This window comes from Trichomycterus rosablanca, chromosome 1 (assembly GCF_030014385.1).
Source record: "Trichomycterus rosablanca isolate fTriRos1 chromosome 1, fTriRos1.hap1, whole genome shotgun sequence".
Taxonomy (NCBI): domain Eukaryota; kingdom Metazoa; phylum Chordata; class Actinopteri; order Siluriformes; family Trichomycteridae; genus Trichomycterus; species Trichomycterus rosablanca.
In genome coordinates, this window is record NC_085988.1 from 74,681,580 (window position 1) to 74,701,019 (window position 19,440).

The 19,440-nt window shown below is 40.0% G+C and overlaps 1 protein-coding gene across 11 annotated transcripts in view; it reads right to left on the reverse strand.

Moving 5' to 3' along the window:
* The window catches only part of cd9b (CD9 molecule b), a 60,602-nt gene extending 41,630 nt beyond the window's left edge, over positions 1 to 18,972 (reverse strand). For 7 of the 11 annotated variants that reach the window (XM_062996353.1, XM_062996369.1, XM_062996411.1 and 4 more), the window contains exons 1-2: positions 18,902 to 18,972; positions 3,795 to 3,897 (exon numbers count right to left, since the gene is read on the reverse strand). In XM_062996353.1, coding sequence (XP_062852423.1) covers positions 3,795 to 3,897; positions 18,902 to 18,970 — 172 coding nt within the window. In that variant the 5' untranslated portion in view covers positions 18,971 to 18,972. Of the gene's footprint in view, positions 1 to 3,794; positions 3,898 to 6,843; positions 7,020 to 8,840; positions 9,064 to 13,316; positions 13,348 to 18,901 lie in introns of those variants that run through there. The other 4 variants (XM_062996363.1, XM_062996357.1, XM_062996417.1 and 1 more) reach the window with 4 other exon arrangements.
* Positions 18,973 to 19,440: the final 468 nt, after the last annotated feature.

Below are 19,440 nucleotides of genomic sequence, written 5' to 3' on the forward strand. Positions count from 1 at the left end.
CTTAAAGGGGCAGACTATATATTTTATAATTCACATTATACGACAGGTGAGACATTCTTTTTTCTTAATATAGCGCTTTTATTTAGGAAAAAAGAGTTCTGACATAAGCAGGAAAATCTATGGCAGACAAGAGTCAGAACAGCGGATTGGGCGTAACGTTATTATTACTGTTTGCTCCTTTTTCTCAACACTTGTGCTCGATTTACACTGAAGATATATTTAGTAAATAAGTACATGTCCGCGCATGCACGCGCTTGTGTTCATTTCCGCTTGAACTGATAAAAAAATGTTGATTTTGAAAAATTAAAAGACGAGCCGTTATTCAGTTTCTGCTTGTTAGCTCACAGCTAACGCTAGCCAGTGTGGCATCACCTTACACCAGTGAGCACCCCACAGCCAATCAGCGAGCTCAAACCGCCTACCACTCACACCCCTCCCTTACTGTGGATTCGCGCATGTCCTACAGTCTCAGTTTACAAGGTAGACCTGAAGCAGAAATTTGGCGTTTCACATTTAAAAATTTTAAATACGTCACCATTTTTAAATACCGCGGTATACCGTAACAGTCATACCGCCCAAACCTACTACACTTGTGGGTGTTTGGGTGGAAACTGTACACCAAACTAGCCCACAACTGCTGAGATCCTGGGGTTTGAATCCCAAGCAGTTCTATTGGATGGTCGGGCGTTTACATACAGACATGATTGGCTATGTCGGGAAGCAGGGGTGGCTGAGGTCCCACAGTAGGTTGGTGAGGGTGTGTTTTTTGCTTGTCACACAGTGATTTCATAGAAGCAGACCTGCTGCAACCCTGACCATAAATGACATGGTGGTAAATACATGAAAATGACTTGAAATAACTACTTATGTAATAAGGAAAAGCTTGAAAATACCGATCAGCCATAACATTAAAACCACCTCCTTGTTTCTACACTCACTGTCCATGTTATCAGCTCCAATTACCATATAGAAGCACTGTAGTTTTACAATTACTGACTGTAGTCCATCGGTTTCTTTGCATGCTTTTTTAGCCTGCTTTCACCCTGTTCTTTAATGGTCAGGACCCCCACAGGACCACCACAGAGCAGGTATTATTTATTTAGGCGCTGCTGTGTCTGATCCACTCATACCAGCACAACACACGAACACACCACCACCATGTCAGTGTCACTGCAGTGCTGAGAATGATCCACCACCTGAATAATACCTACTCTGTAGTAGTCCTGGGAGAGTCCTGACCATTGAAGAACAGCATGAAAGGGGGCTAGCAAGGTATGTAGAGAAATAGATGGACTAGTCAGTAATTGTAGAACTAACTACAAAGTGCTTCTATATGGTAAGTGGGGCTGATAAAATGGACAGTGAGTGTAGAAACAAGGAGGTGGTTTTAATGTTATGGCTGATCAGTGTAGCTACAGTTTGCTTAGCAGTTAGAGCTTCTGATGAACTGTTAACTATTGTAACTACTGTTAAAACACTGAACTAGCCACAGTGTTTATGTTCACGTTACACTTTTACATTACTGCTACATTATATTTGTTTTATACTTTGGGGCACTAAAAGATGTCAGCACAATTCACCAAATCCCCCACAATGAATTGGCATCCTGTCCGAATGTGCTACTGCATTGCACCCAGTGATTCACAGAAAGCCTGACCCACCCCACAACCCTGAATAGGATAGAACAGTGGTAAAATTACTTTGAAGCCTTATAATTATTTAAACCAGTATTCGTTGTTACTGCCATCATCTTGTCCCAACATATTAAAGCAGTGTTAGCACAGCAAAATAGTTTGCATACATCACCCAGAATTTTTTTTATTTAATGTTCAATACATGCTATTCCCATTACATGATTTACATAAAGTACAATGAGTATGCAAACTCAGTCTTGGTTTTCACAGCTCACCCAACAGACCCAATTCACTCAAACATCACTCAAAATCTGACATCCATTTAGCCTAAACCATTAAGATACACAAATGTGTATTAAATAGACTATTTAGCCAAAAGTATTTCTACATGGCTCACAATTATTGAGCTCATTACTTAAGTCACCCATTTCTAGCTTTCGAATTGGTTGCAATAGCTTGAGGAAGGTAATTTTTTTTATCACAGCATAATTGTTCCTGTGCTCAAAGCAAGGCCCATATAGATATGGTTTGACGGAACACCACTGAGCACAAACCCCAGAACCTAAACCCCAATGAACAATTACGATTAATTGAATTTTTGATTAAACGCACTCAGTCGTCCAACATCAGTGCCTGACTTCAAAAATGTTTTTTTTTGACTGAATATGCACAAATTTCTCAGACACAACATTTTGTTCCCATAATAGTAGTAACTGATATGGCTGCAAGAGAGGTGATAATTCTATATTAATGTCCATGGTTTCGGCCTGGGTTATCCAACTAGTTCAATTGCCTTGTTTGTTTATTAGGATTTTAACTTCACGTTTTACACTTTGGTTACATTCATGACAGAAAGGGTAGGTACTCATTACACAAGATTCATCAGTTCACAAGGTTATATTGAACAGTCTTGGACAATTTAGTATCTCCAATTCACCTCACTTGCATGTCTTTGGACTGTGGGAGGAAAGCAGAGCACCCGGAGTAAACCCACACAGGCACAGGGAGAACATGCAAACTCCACACAGAAAGGACCCAGACTGCCCCACCTGGGGATCGAACCCAGGACCTTCTTGCTGTGAGGTGACAGTGCTACCCATCGTGCCACCTCAATTGCCATGTAACCACTTTTGTAAGCCACTTTTGGCCATATAGTGTATATATTTCAAGGAAAAAACGAAGTCTATCGGTTTTAACACTGCCAACTAGGGCTGATTGTTTATTGATGGAAAATGTCTGCAGTAATGCAATTCTGCAATCACCCAGAGATTGCCAGCACCGTTTTAAATAATACACAAGAGGGTGGAAAACAGCATCTAAATCCACTCACCATAAACATAATCCTTTACTGAATATATCTAAGTTTTTGTAAAACTTTAGTAGTAGTGGTATATGTTTTAATATAAATGCAGCAGTATACATTAGACACCCTACACGCTTCATAAAAAAAATTACATTTTTATGCTTTACCACCACTTTACCCTATTCAGGTTCATAGTATGTCTACTTTCTTTGGAATCACTGAGCAAAAATCCACCAATCCACCCCCCTCTCATGTCTGTATGGAGATGTCCGAGCACCTGCTTGGTCAAAAGGGCACATACAACATCTCAAATTGATGATGTTTACTTTAACTTGGCATGACCTCCTAGTTCCTTGTTGAGGGCTTTGATTTAGTATAGCTGGTGACACACACATGCAAGCGTAGGTAAATATTTGACTATAACTGTACATAAGTATATAAGGGCATGTGTGGGGATAAAAAAAAAAAAAAGGCAGCAGTGTCTCAGTTTACAATTGTAAGTCTGCTTAATGCAATAAATGTTAGGTGTATGAGTCTCATGTAGTGCAAGACTACATTTATTCTAAATAGGCTTTATCTGTCTATAAATAAATAGCAACTTTTTGTTCACAGTGCAATTTGCAAACTAATCTCTTAACTATAATTACACAATTCAAACAGCTCCTCACATAGTTTAGGGTGTGCCCCGTTCTCATGACTACCACCTATCAAAAACACTGAATAGTAGAAGGGCTGGAGTGGGGGGTTGGGTGTAACACCTGGAACCTAAATATTATGGTGAGTGTTGTGGGGTGTTGATTCCAAATGCTGCAAACTAACTAGTGTTGTTAAAGAGGGTTAAAACTGTGTGCTGTTACCAGTGAGAAAAGTGGACGGGGCGTCTGACGCTTGAAAGAGTCCTTCAGTCCTTTTGTCGAAGCGCAACCAGAGTGCAACAGCCAGGACTCCTGTACCTGCAAGCTGAACAGAGCAACACAAACATGCAAATTACACCCGTTTGCATTTCTTTCCTGTAGAAAAACAGAAGTTGGTATCTGGTACTGAATAGTTTGTTTGTTTAATGTATTAACATGGTGTTAAACCATAAAATAAACAGTCACATTCATGGCAGGAGCATTGAAGTTTTATTCATTTATTTTCTTCTTAGTCTTTCTTGTTTCATCTTAGTTTATTATTATTATTATTTTTATATATGTAAGTTCTCAGTTTTTTTTGTGATATGTTGATTAAGGGTTTAACATCATGTCTTCATGTAATTAATACTGTGGCTGAGGGGTGCTTCGTTAGATTTCTGATGTTTTCACACTTTTGTGATTAGTTTGAGAAATTTTATTACTTTTTTTATACTGTTTAGAGTTAAAAATTTCTATCAGATTATTCATGATTCCTATTTGTACTGTACTTGTGACATTCCATAATGATGTGCTTTATTGTTAAGATGGTATGGCATGTTTCACATGTTGGTGGGGGTCCCCCTCTCAATAGGTATGAAGTACTGAATAGTAAAACAGTAGTAATAAACAGAGCTAAACTACCAGCTCAGTGAAATAAGTATAGATGTGGGCTGCCTATTTTTGTGCATACAACTGCAAAAAAGGTTGGGCATTTACTAATCCCGCAGGAATGAAGTCTAACCTGATGTACAGAAAGTGAAGTTGCCATTGCTTTGAAGTTTGAATGAACAGGGTTCACCACTACACTATTTAGACACTGGATTGAACATAGAAATCCTACACTGTAGAATGGAATCACACATGGTAACTACATGATGTTATAACAAACAATAGATGATCCACTTTGTGCATATCCTTTTACTTACCGAATAATGCAAACAAAAGGTTTTACACACTGATCAGCCATAACATTAAAACCACCTTGTTTCTACACTCACTGTCCATTTTATCAGCTCCACTTACCATATAGAAGCACTTTTTAGTTCTACAATTACTGACTGTAGTCCATCTGTTTCTCTGCATGCTTTGTTAGCCCCCTTTCATGCTGTTCGTTCTTCAATGGTCAGGACTCTCCCAGGACCACCACAGAGCAGGTATTATTCAGGTGGTGGATCATTCTCAGCACTGCACTGACACTGACATGGTGGTGGTGTGTTAGTGTGTGTTGTGCTGGTATGAGTGGATCTGACACAGTAATGCTGATGGAGTTTTAAAACACCTCACTGTCCCTGCTGGGCTGAGAATAGTCCACCAACCAAAAACATCCAGCCAACAGCGCCTGTGGGCAGCGTCCTGTGACCACTGATGAAGGTCTAGAAGATGACCAACTCAAACAGCAGCAATAGATGAGCGATCGTTTCTGACTTTACATTTACAAGGTGGACCAACTAGGTAGGAGTGTCTAATAGAGTGGACACGGTATTTAAAAACTCCATCAGCATTGCTGTGTCTGATCCACTCATACCAGCACAACACACACTAACACACCACCACCATGTCAGTGTCACTGCAGTGCTGAGAATGATCCACCACCTGAATAATATCTACTCTGTGGTGGTCCTGGTAGAGTCCTGACCATTAAAGAACAGGGTGACAGCAAGCTAAAAAAAAAAGCATGCAGAGAAACGGATGGACTACAGTCAGTAATTGTAGAACCAAAGTGTTTCTATATGGTAAGTGAAGCTGATAAAATGGAGGTGGTTTTAATGTTATGACTGATCGGATACATTTTTACATTTACTTTTATATTTAAAATTAAGGGGATTGGGGGCATCAGGAAGGGCTAAACCTGAGCCAAATCAAGAATGATATGCACGGCATAGAACATACAATTATACAAAATAAATTTAAAAAAAAATTATATTACTGATGATGCTGATTAGTAATGTAAAGGTATTTATTCACAAAAATAGTGTTTGGTATGTAACTCATCTAGTTTTAAACCTACTTTATAAATGCCTGAGGTACAAGTTTCCTTAGCTCATGCTCATTGGTTTATAGCTGAGCTTCCAGCAATTAAACTTAATTAAATTTGTCTTGCAAGTTCCAATGGCGAGACTCCTCTGGACTGAAGTGTAACCTGAAACCTGCTTATTGTCAAAAGAATTGAGGCTATGGTGTGTGCTTACAATAGTGGCTGGCGAAAGTCCTCACCTTAGTTTGCTACTGGAGTTTCACTGATATGCTATAACCTGGGCAGAACCCGTTTACATACTTCACCCTGATAAAGGCATTCAAAAGAAAGTAATCTACGTCACAATCTCTGCTCAACATACCTGCAAACATCGCAGCCCAAGCTATTGTGTGGGCAGCAGTTAGTTTAAAAGTTAAGCAATACTAATATTAAAACTATTTCTCTAGTAAGTAAGTAGCTTTTGAACAAGTAGATTGTAGATTTCATAGCTTTGAAACCATTTTTAAACCAAAATGCATGATGGCTTTATACATGCTCTATCAATATATTTTTTTAATATGCAATATATTTACCACATTCTCCATCACAACAACTAGCCACTGTTTTTCAGTTGGCACATGTTACAAATGAAAGGACCAGGAGCTAACATTAGAGTCAAATAAAAAGCTTGGAAGTCACACACACATTCGTTTGAATATTTATGCTGTAGTGCTTTCATACTAAACACTCCAATTGCCTTCAATAAGCTTAAATTTAGCAACTTTTTTTTTTTTCAACAAGCAGTCATAAAACAAACTCTTACTCTCCACAGGTTCATATACAGTAATACGACTATCCGTAAGAGCCCAGTAACAGGGTAGTTGGTAGTATTGCTGCCACAAAACAAAAAGTCAGGAAGACCTTCTAAGCTGCCAGTGACAGTCCTTCATTGAAGCTGAAGATTTATACACTTAATTGTGTTATTTATGGCATGATCGGTGTTATGTTTAAGGCATTTTTTTCTTGTTTCTATTTGTCCATTTATAGTTTTGTTTTTACCAGGAAGTTTAGGATTGTTCTTGTGTTTTCTTGGTTGAGGGTTTCTTTAACAGTTCCAGGTACGTGTAGTTGTTGTCTCTCTCTGGTGTATTTGGGGCATTCGATTAAAATATGTTTTATTGTGAGCTGTGTTTGACATCTTTCACATGTTGGGGGATTGTCTCCTTTTATTAAGTAGTAAGTATTGGTGAGTGATTTTTGTATGACCTATTCTACATCTTGTGTATATAACTTGGTCCACTCGTCTTCCTCAGTGTTCTTGGCTTATTGAAGCTGAAGATTAACTTTCTATTCTGGTTTTCAAATATATAACAAAATAACTTCAAATTGCCCCTTAGTTTGTGGAATATTTATTTATTTATTTGGATTTTAACAACATGTTTTACACACTTCGGTTACATTCACGACAGAACGATAGTTACTCGTTACACAAGATTCACAGATTGTTAATGTCAAACACAGTCATGGACAATTTTGTATCTCCAATTCACCTCACTTGCATGTCTTTGGACTGTGGGAGGAAACGGGAGCTACCAGAGGAAACCCACGCAGACACGAGGAGAACTCCACAAAGAAAGGACCCGGCCCGCCCCACCTGGGGACAGTGGTGGTTCTAGACCATGTGAGGTGGTGGGGCCAGGCAGGGGCCAGAGGCTATGTTAGAGGGGCCAATTACTTTCTGCCCAAATGTGCATTGTGGTCATTGAGAGGAAACAGTCGATATTCAATAGAATTCAACATTTTATTTATTCGGGGCAAGCTGTAGCCTAGAGGTTAAGGTACTGGACTAGTAAGCAGAAGGTCGCTGGTTCAAGCCTCACAGCTGCCAGGTTGTGCCTTGAGCAAGGCCCTTAACCCTCAATTGCTCAGTCTGTAAGTGTAATGTAAGTCGCTTTGGATAAAAGGCGTCTGCTAAATGCCGAAAATGTAAATATTTATACAGTTTTTAGTGTAAAAACCCCTTAAAACAGTCCGTCTGGAAAATGTGGGTTACTTTGGTGTGCAGCTTTGTTGTCACAGGGGCACTGGCCCCACCTGACCCCAGCCCAAAGCACCCCCCTCGAACCGCCACTGCCAGGGGACCGAACACTTAAACATGCCAACTAATTTACAGTGTAAACAAAAAAGCAGTAAATGGAGAGTTCACATCTGATTTATTATTAAACTTGTTAGGTTCTATAACGACTAAACAATGTATTAAAAAAAGTTGTTTTTATTCAAACATAGGAGGGTTATTATGTAAGAATTTTCCTAATGCAAAATAATTTAAATATCAGAATTGTTTATATATTTATTAGTACATATCAGCAACTATTAAAAAATGAATAAAGAGAGTTAAGACTCAATATCGACCAAATACCTGAGGATCAAGTATCAGTATCGATGGGAAAGTTGGTATCACTACAGCTCTTACAATAAAGATTACAATTAACATTTATTAAAGTTTAGTAAATTGCATGGGGGGGGGGGGGGGGGGGGTCATTTTAAATGTGCATTTACTGTATTTGCAATGATTAGATGGTTTGTGTATATTAAATATTAGTCCTGAACCACTTCGGACTGTACCATAACAACCACAGGCTAATATTACAGTAAACCTAAAATCACAATAACAAAGCCTGTAGTGAAAATAGAAAGATTTATATATACTTAAAATGACAATATCTCTCAAACTACATTTATAGATAGAGCACACTATCTAAAAGCACTGCTATTCTACAAAGCTGAGAGGGTTCAGGAAGTCATTTCATGCTTAAAAACCAAAGCAAACGACCTGATAACCGATCTAATAATAATCAAGCTTTCGTGTTTACAATTCGGTCAGTCTCAACTATATATAGCAAACAAATGTAATAAAGCAAACAACAAAAAGTCTAGTTAAATCTTTAGTTAACTACACAGAACTATATTCGTACCAACCAACGTCAAAATACATCAACCTGCACAAAACATGCAACCATTCATGTGGTTTCTCCTTTCAGAAACAGAAAACTTACCCAGAACAGGAAATTGAAGGCAAACATCAGGTACTTGATGCAACTCAGTCCCCCTCCTACTGCCATTATTCAACTTTAGAGGCTTAAAGTGAAGAAAATAAACACAACCTTACAACAAACTAAGAGTGTGAAACAGACTCTGCTGACCGTGACTGTGTTCTACTCCACCCCTGATATAAGCTGAAGAAAGAGTAGCTGACTTTAACCGCTCCCAATTATACTCTCACCTGAGCTTCACGTGAGTGGCTAAAGCGAAATCGGGGCGGGGCAACAAAATCTAGCTGTTCAAACATAAGCCAATAAAGGGCGTCTGAATAAATTGGTTTGTTCAAAGTGGCATAATGCATATTACTGCATACTATTACCATAGTAGTTGGTTTCATTTAACTTTGTAGGTGTGCCTTGTAGTATTTCTAATTCTTTGTATTTGTCTTTGTATATAAGGTCCTGTCCTCTTCTCTCTCGCTCTCGCTCTCCCTCTCGCTCTCTCTATATATACAGTGTATCACAAAAGTGAGTACACCCCTCACATTTCTGCAAATATTTCATTATATCTTTTCATGGGACAACACTATAGAAATAAAACTTGGATATAACTTAGAGTAGTCAGTGTACAGCTTGTATAGCAGTGTAGATTTACTGTCTTCTGAAAATAACTCAACACACAGCCATTAATGTATAAATGGCTGGCAACATAAGTGAGTACACCCCACAGTGAACATGTCCAAATTGTGCCCAAAGTGTCAATATTTTGTGTGACCACCATTATTATCCAGCACTGCCTTAACCCTCCTGGGCATGGAATTCACCAGAGCTGCACAGGTTGCTACTGGAATCCTCTTCCACTCCTCCATGATGACATCACGGAGCTGGTGGATGTTAGACACCTTGAACTCCTCCACCTTCCACTTGCGGATGCGCCACAGGTGCTCAATTGGGTTTAGTCCATCACCTTTACCTTCAGCTTCCTCAGCAAGGCAGTTGTCATCTTGGAGGTTGTGTTTGGGGTCGTTATCCTGTTGGAAAACTGCCATGAGGCCCAGTTTTCGAAGGGAGGGGATCATGCTCTGTTTCAGAATGTCACAGTACATGTTGGAATTCATGTTTCCCTCAATGAACTGCAGCTCCCCAGTGCCAGCAACACTCATGCAGCCCAAGACCATGATGCTACCACCACCATGCTTGACTGTAGGCAAGATACAGTTGTCTTGGTACTTCTCACCAGGGCGCCGCCACACATGCTGGACACCATCTGAGCCAAACAAGTTTATCTTGGTCTCGTCAGACCACAGGGCATTCCAGTAATCCATGTTCTTGGACTGCTTGTTTTCAGCAAACTGTTTGCTGGCTTTCTCGTGCGTCAGCTTCCTTCTGGGATGACGACCATGCAGACCGAGTTGATGCAGTGTGCGGTGTATGGTCTGAGCACTGACAGGCTGACCTCCCACGTCTTCAACCTCTGCAGCAATGCTGGCAGCACTCATGTGTCTATTTTTTAAAGCCAACCTCTGGATATGACGCCGAACACGTGGACTCAACTTCTTTGGTCGACCCTGGTGAAGCCTGTTCCGAGTGGAACCTGTCCTGGAAAACCGCTGTATGACCTTGCCCACCATGCTGTAGCTCAGTTTCAGGGTGTTAGCAATCTTCTTATAGCCCAGGCCATCTTTGTGGAGAGCAACAATTCTATTTCTCACATCCTCAGAGAGTTCTTTGCCATGAGGTGCCATGTTGAATATCCAGTGGCCAGTATGAGAGAATTGTACCCAAAACACCAAATTTAACAGCCCTGCTCCCCATTTACACCTGGGACCTTGACACATGACACCAGGGAGGGACAACGACACATTTGGGCACAATTTGGACATGTTCACTGTGGGGTGTACTCACTTATGTTGCCAGCTATTTAGACATTATTGGCTGTGTGTTGAGTTATTTTCAGAAGACTGTACACTGACTACTCTAAGTTATATCCAAGTTTCATGTCTATAGTGTTGTCCCATGAAAAGATATAATGAAATATTTGCAGAAATGTGAGGGGTGTACTCACTTTTGTGATACACTGTATATACTGATCAGCCATAACATTAAAACCACCTCCTTGTTTCTACACTCACTGTCCAGCACTTTGTAGTTCTACAATTACTGACTGTAGTCCATCTGTTTCTCTGCATGCTTTGTTAGCCCCCTTTCATGCTGTTCTTCAATAGTCAAGACTCTTCCAGGACCACTACAGAGCAGGTATTATTTAGGTGGTGGATCATTCTCAGCACTGCAGTGACACTGACATGGTGGTGGTGTGTTAGTGTGTGTTGTGCTAGTATGAGTGGATCAGACACACAGCAGTGCTGATGTAGTTTTTAAACACCACACTGTCACTGCTGGACTGAGAATAGTCCACCAACAAAAAATATATCCAGCCAACAGTGCCCCGTGGGCAGCGTCCTGTGACCACTGATGAAGGTCTAGAAGATGACCAACTCAAACAGCAGCAATAGATGAGCGATCGTCTCTGACTTTACATCTACAAAGTAACCAACTAGGTAGGAGTGTCTAATAGAGTGGACAGTGAGTGGACACGGTATTTAAAAACTTCAGCAGCTCTGCTGTGTCTGATCCACTCATACCAGCACAACACACACTAACACACCACCACCATGTCAGTGTCACTGCAGTGCTGAGAATGATCCTTCACCTAAATAATACCTGCTCTGTAGTGGTCCTGGGAGAGTCCTGACCATTGAAGAACAGCTAACAAAGGGGGCTAACAAAGCATGCAGAGAAACAGATGGACTACAGTCAGTAAATGTAGAAAACTTTAAAGTGCTTCTATATGATAAGTGGAGCTAATAAAATTGACAGTGAGTATAGAAACAAGGAGGTGGTTTTAATTTTATGGCTGATTGGTGTATATATATACAGTGTATCACAAAAGTGAGTACACCCCTCACATTTCTGCAGATATTTAAGTATATCTTTTCATGGGACAACACTGACAAAATGACACTTTGACACAATGAAAAGTAGTCTGTGTGCAGCTTATATAACAGTGTAAATTTATTCTTCCCTCAAAATAACTCAATATACAGCCATTAATGTCTAAACCACCGGCAACAAAAGTGAGTACACCCCTTAGTGAAAGTTCCTGAAGTGTCAATATTTTGTGTGGCCACCATTATTTCCCAGAACTGCCTTAACTCTCCTGGGCATGGAGTTTACCAGAGCTTCACAGGTTGCCACTGGAATGCTTTTCCACTCCTCCATGACGACATCACGGAGCTGGCGGATATTCGAGACTTTGCGCTCCTCCACCTTCCGCTTGAGGATGCCCCAAAGATGTTCTATTGGGTTTAGGTCTGGAGACATGCTTGGCCAGTCCATCACCTTTACCCTCAGCCTCTTCAATAAAGCAGTGGTCGTCTTAGAGGTGTGTTTGGGGTCATTATCATGCTGGAACACTGCCCTGCGACCCAGTTTCCGGAGGGAGGGGATCATGCTCTGCTTCAGTATTTCACAGTACATATTGGAGTTCATGTGTCCCTCAATGAAATGTAACTCCCCAACACCTGCTGCACTCATGCAGCCCCAGACCATGGCATTCCCACCACCATGCTTGACTGTAGGCATGACACACTTATCTTTGTACTCCTCACCTGATTGCCGCCACACATGCTTGAGACCGTCTGAACCAAACAAATTAATCTTGGTCTCATCAGACCATAGGAGATGGTTCCAGTAATCCATGTCCTTTGTTGACATGTCTTCAGCAAACTGTTTGCGGGCTTTCTTGTGTAGAGACTTCAGAAGAGGCTTCCTTCTGGGGTGACAGCCATGCAGACCAATTTGATGTGTGGTCTGAGCACTGACAGGCTGACCCCCCACCTTTTCAATCTCTGCAGCAATGCTGACAGCGCTCCTGCACCTATCTTTCAAAGACAGCAGTTGGATGTGACGCTGAGCACGTGCACTCAGCTTCTTTGGACGACCAACGCGAGGTCTGTTCTGAGTGGACCCTGCTCTTTTAAAACGCTGGATGATCTTGGCCACTGTGCTGCAGCTCAGTTTCAGGGTGTTGGCCATCTTCATGTAGCGCAACAATTCGTCTTTTAAGATCCTCAGAGAGTTCTTTGCCATGAGGTGCCATGTTGGAACTTTCAGTGACCAGTATGAGAGAGTGTGAGAGCTGTACTACTAAATTGAACACACCTGCTCCCTATGCACACCTGAGACCTAGTAACACTAGCGAGTCACATGACATTTTGGAGGGAAAATGACAAGCAGTGCTCAATTTGGACATTTAGGGGTGTAGTCTCTTAGGGGTGTACTCACTTTTGTTGTCGGTGGTTTAGACATTAATGGCTGTATATTGAGTTATTTTGAGGGAAGAATAAATTTACACTGTTATATAAGCTGCACACAGAGTACTTTTCATTGTGTCAAAGTGTCATTTTGTCAGTGTCATTGGTCATGCAGTACCCTCTGGGATGCGCGTTGTTGGTCAGGGGTTCATCCTACAGCAAGATAATGACCCAAAAAACAAGTCCAATCTTTGTCAGAACCTTTGGAAAAAAGAACAAGATGGTAAGCTTGAAAACATGGAGTGGCCAGCACAGTCTCCAGATTTAAACCCCATTGAGCTGGTTTGGGATTAACTGGACAGAAGAGTGAAAGCAAAGCAGCCTACATGTGCCACACATTTATGGGAATATCTGCAACAGAGTTGGGAAAAACTTTCTAAAGAATATTTAATTTCCATTGTAGAAAGAATGCCATGAGTGTGTTCAGCTGTTTTATATGCCAAAGGTATCTACTTTAATAAATCAAACTTTTATAATACATTTTGGTTTATAAATTAATTCCATGATTTATTTTTTTTATTTCAGTTGTTTTTTTGTTCTATGTATTCATTTCAGAGTAGAATAAGACATTAAACTGCATAAATTTCAATAAAAACTGGAAAAATTGGGGTGTTCTAAAACTTTTGACCGGTAGTGTATATATATATATATATATATATATATATATATATATATATATATACTGTATATATGCTTATGACATGCTTTCAAAGTTCTTCAAAAATGTATTAAAATCCAAAACTGAAACCTCTTATTTACAAAAGGGTTTATTCTTTTTTGTTTTAAATATTCTTGACGTGTTCAGAGGTTCACCTGTTGCAAATTATTACACTGGACACAGTTTGGAAAGGGACACACCTGTTTACAATTTACACTGCATTGCCAGGCCGAAAACCAAGCCGTGTCTGTGTGTGTGTGTGTGTGTGTGTGTGTGTGTGTGTGTGTGAGTGTGTGTGTGCGTAAACGGATATAATTGTTATTTTTACTTATTAATCAACACCTATGTAATCTATATGGCACAGTGAAAACATGCTTTTTATGTATTAAAATCCAAAACTGAAACCTCATTTTCACAACAAGGTGCATTCTTTTATGTTTTTTGTTTTTTTTTGCACTCACTCCTGATTTGAGGAAAGTGAGACTGACACACGCCCCCTCCGACACGTGTGCAGTAGCCGACTGCATTTTTGCACCTACACGAGATGAGTTCTGAATCTGTCAATCAGCCAGCAGAGGTCGTCATGGCAGAGGGAAAACTGAGGGACAGATGAATGCAACCAAACACAGAAACTGGCAATTATACCAATTCAAAATGAATCCCACTACAGTTTAAAGACTTCTCTAAAGCCAAACCCTTTCCTCCCTGTTTAGTCATTTTCAATTCCCCTTTGCAACGTCTCCACTGCATACAAGATACCATGCTGGACACTCCCCTTTGTTTATATGGTCAGTGCAACTCTTTGAATGTGGTATTGTGCAATGTTTTTCGGTGTGCAGCTAGTATACAGTGGGTCACAATGTCTGTCTGTTGTAAACCACATCATCCCACAAGTGCTATGTGGGGTTAAAAGAGCAGAGGAGGACATTGTGAAATCTAGTCCTGGTCATGCTCCAGAGTGTTTGGCATACCAGGTCATTACATGTTTCACAGCTGCATGTCAACAACCCTGTTTTGCTTCCTATGACACTTTGGTTTGGGACTAATCTCTCGTATATGTTGACCCAGAGTTACTAGGCACCAGTGGTGATTTCTCTAAGACTGCAAGGGAAGCTCAGCTTCCCCTAAAATGTCAAAAATTAAATGGTCAAATATGTACAGTTGTGTTAACATTTCATTGACTACAAATGCGTTAGAACACGTTCATCTCGAAGACGAGTTCATTCAGAATCAGCTACTTATCACAAATCGACTGACTCGAACTTCTCATACATTCCCTTAGCAATGCATTTGCCCACAGAAGTTGAGCGTCTATTCACTTCAACAGAACTGCATGGAAAGGTTTTTTTCATTGCTTCGAAACTCGCCGGTCATTGGATAAATGCCACAATTTTGTCCCGCCCCCGGATGCTGAGCGTCTCTAGGGGTGAATGGAGCTGTGGGCGGGTCTGGACGTTGAGCTTCTGCAAGATGATTGGAGGATCAGTTGAAAGGCTGAATCCTGTTTTGATTGACAGCTATTTTGATCTCTACACCATCACTTAATCACTGGGAGCTTCAGTCCCATCGCGGATTTTGCGAGTGAAGTCGAAAGACAAACTGTAACTCATTTCAGGCCATTTTCTTGAAAAGGAACGGAGGGCAGAATTTATGTATTAATAAACTGACAAATTTTATGATTACTTAAAAGGCTTACTTTCCTACTTAGGCTTACTTTCCTACATGTTGAAGTGCACCTCAGCTCAAGTTTGGTTAGCAAGCTAGTAAAATGGGTAGCATTAGGCATCACAGGTCTACACTTTGTAAATATACACCAATCATACATAACATTATGACCACCTTCCCAATTTTGCCAAAACAGCCCTGACCCGTCAAGACATGGACTCCACTAGACCCCTGAAGGTGTGCTGTGGTATCTGACACCAAGATGTTAGCAGCAGATCCTTTAACTCCTGTAAGTTGCGAGGTGGGGCCTCCATGGATCGGACTTGTTTGTCCAGCACATCCCACAGATGCTCGATTGGATTGAGATCTGGGGAATTTGGAGGCCAAGTCAACACCTCAATCTCACTGTGCTCCTCAAACCATTCCTGAAGCATTTTTACTTTGTGGCAGGGCGCATTATCCTGCTGAAAGAGACCACAGCCATCAGGGAATACCAATTTCATGAAAGGGTGTACACGGGCGGATCTAGAAAAATATTTATGGGGTGGCAAGAGGGGGGCAGGAATTTTTGAGGGGTGGCAACATATGGCAGACATATTTATACTGAATTTAATCACAGTTATCACAGTTTCACGAGAAATAGTATGTACACACTACAAAAGGGCACGGGCTGCCATTTACTCATACAGACAAACTTAATCTCATGCAATCAATGTCTTGCATTTGAGGTTTCATGTGAAACAGTTCATATTAGAAATAAGTGACCATACAATGTGATCTTACTTAATAGGAGATAGAAGTATGGTAACACTACTGTAGGTGAGGCATTATCAAAGGAAAGGCATTAAGGTAAGACACAGGTGATGAGTGGCAGATGTGTGAGTGGGAAAGCAAACAGTTTTTGACTGTGTCAGAATGGCAGCGTTGCAGGCAGCATTTGTACGAGAAGAAACTATCCAAAGAAAAACTTACCCATGAAGATCTATGGACTGAGCTGTACTAAGGTGAGCATAAATATACTGTGGAAATAAATTGGTCATGGCACTCAAACAAGGTACTGGACATCGCTTTTATTGTTTACTCAGAACACACATTCTCCCCATTTGTCCCTCAGTACATAGTCTGCTACAATGTTTAGGTAGGTGGTACGTGTCAAAGTAACATCCACATGGATAGCAGGACCCAAGGTTTCCCAGTTAAACATTGCCCAAACAGGCCACCTTCTTCCATTGCTCCGTGGTCCAGTTCCGATGCTCACATGCCCATTGTTGGTGCTTTCGACGGTGGACAGGGGTCAGTATGGGCACCCTGACTGGTCTGCAGCTATGCAACCCCATACGCAACAAACTGCAATGCACTGTGTATTCTGACACCTTTCTATCAGAACCAGCATTAACTTCTTCAGCAATTTGAGCTACAGTAGCTCGCCTGTTGGATCTGACCACATGGGCCAGCCTTCGCTCCCCATATGCATCAATGAGTCTTGGCCGCCCATGACCCTGTCGCCGGTTTACCACTGACTGTCGTCTAGCCATCACAATTTGACCCTTGTCAAAATCCTTACGCTCACCCATTTTTCCTGCTTCTAACACATCAACTTTGAAAATAAAATGTTCACTTGCTGCCTAATATATCCCACCCACTGAAAGGTGCCGTGATGAAGAGATAATCAGTGTTATTCACTTCACCTGTCAGTGGTCATAATGTTATGCTTGGTCGGTGTATATGTCCAACACACATTTTTATCTTAAAATCAGTTTTGTTTGTAAAGTGTTAAACACACACAATCACAAGAAACACAGATATGGAGGAACCCTTAACATTCATTGTCTCAGCATCCTCTGTAAACACCTTAAGTCAACAGTTTGCAACCCCACCCCTTCACGTCATCTCATCACACGACTCATAGGTAAAATGACACACAATTACTTTTGATATAATCCACAAGTCACAATATATTGGTCATAGAACATTTAAGCCTCGCTGTGATATTTCAATGTCATCATTTTGTCGTGTCTAATTTTTGAATTGGATTGCTAATTGACTGCTAAAGTTATTGTAAAATACTACACCATGCACATTCATTTAGTAAAATCCACCACACCCATTGTTTCAGCCACACCCATTGCTAATAGGTGTATAAAATTAATTATATAAAAATATGGTTCCACATTCTTCCAATATTGTAGCAACAGTTTGTGAAATGCGCTTTCCTGTTTCAGCATAACTGGGCTTTGTGCACAATGCAAGGTTCATAAAGACATAGATTATACAGGTTTGGTGTTAACAAACTCCAGTGCTTTGCAGAGCATTTAACTTCATTTAACACCATTGAGATCAAACAGCACAGTCTCACCCAACAATGCGCCTCATCTCACACATGCTTTTTTGACTGAACTGGCACAAATCCCTATATACATATTCAAAAATATTGTGGGAAGCCTTTCCATAAGAGTGGACGCTGCCATAGCTGCAAAGAGGAAACTAATTCCAATATTAATGGTTATGGTTTTGAAATAGGATGTCCAACAAGCTCATGGTCAGTTGTCCACATACATTTGGCCTTACAGTGTATAAGTAACATCTAAGTGTATGTAAACCTTAATGTGAATTGCATTTGCCTGCTAAAGTTATTGTAAAATACTGCACCATGCACATTCACTTAGTAAAATCCACCACACCCATTGTTCCAGCCACACCCATTGCTAACAGGTGTATAAAATCAATTATATAAAAATATGCTTCCACATTGTTTCCAAAAATGCTTCCAACTTTGTGGCAACAGTTTGGGAAAATACATTTTCCTGTTCCAGCATAACTGGGCTTTGTGCACAATGCAAGGTTCATAAACATACATTATACTTCATTCAACTCTATTGGGATCAAACAGATCCCAAAAAAAGCATCATTTCACACATGCTTTTTTGACTGAACTGGCACAAATGCCTGTATACATATTCCAAAATCTTGTGGAAAGCCTTTCAAAGAGGAACTAATTCCAATATTAATGGTTGTGTTTTTTAAATAGGATGTCCAACAAGCTCATGGTCAGTTGTCTACATACCTTTGGCCTTTACAGTGTATAAGTAACATTTAAGTATATGTAAACCGTAATTGTAAACCTTAATTGTATTTATCCTTCATACCAATCAGTAACATTCAGACCAGCTGCATCAGAATAAAACGAATTACTTCAGTTGTATAATTGAATAAAGAAATGGTTAAATAGTTCATGCCATCAATAAACCATCATCAGACATGTTTTATGTAAAGGATGCAACAAAATAGCATTGTAGCATGATTTACCATAATCTGTTTACTGCCTAAACAAATTAAACTGAAATAAAATGTTAAATGAAAAAAAATGTGTTAAAACTCACCCAAATAACAAAATTAAAGCTAAAGAGGAGGTATTTGATGACTTGCTCTCCACTTGACAGCATTGCCATGATGAACCGATTATTTAAAGAGACTTGCAGGTGATGGGTTTGTTTTTCTGATATAAACTGATGTCTAAATGTGCAAGGAGAAAGTTATGCTGTGCACTGAGCTCTCTGAGATAATAAGTGGCACACCTCCTTTGTGTTTCTGAGTGTGTGTGTATGCGCATGTGGGTGTGTGAAACAGTGTGAATAACACAAGATATACCAATATATTTTCTGATTCCTTCACCTCAATGTTAAAGACTGATCTTCAGTTATTAAAAGTGAGAACTGCAGTTTCTTAGATGTTCATTTACATTCTTTTGTAATATTTTGAATTAGTGATTAAATTAAATTAGTAATTAAGGAGCAATTAATATTTTTCACAGTTTTTCACTTTTTCTTAACATAAAGTAAGAATTTATTTTCTATTTACTCAGATTGTTTTTCTTTTATATTGAATTATGTGTTAAAGATCTGATGTAAATATTTGTGTC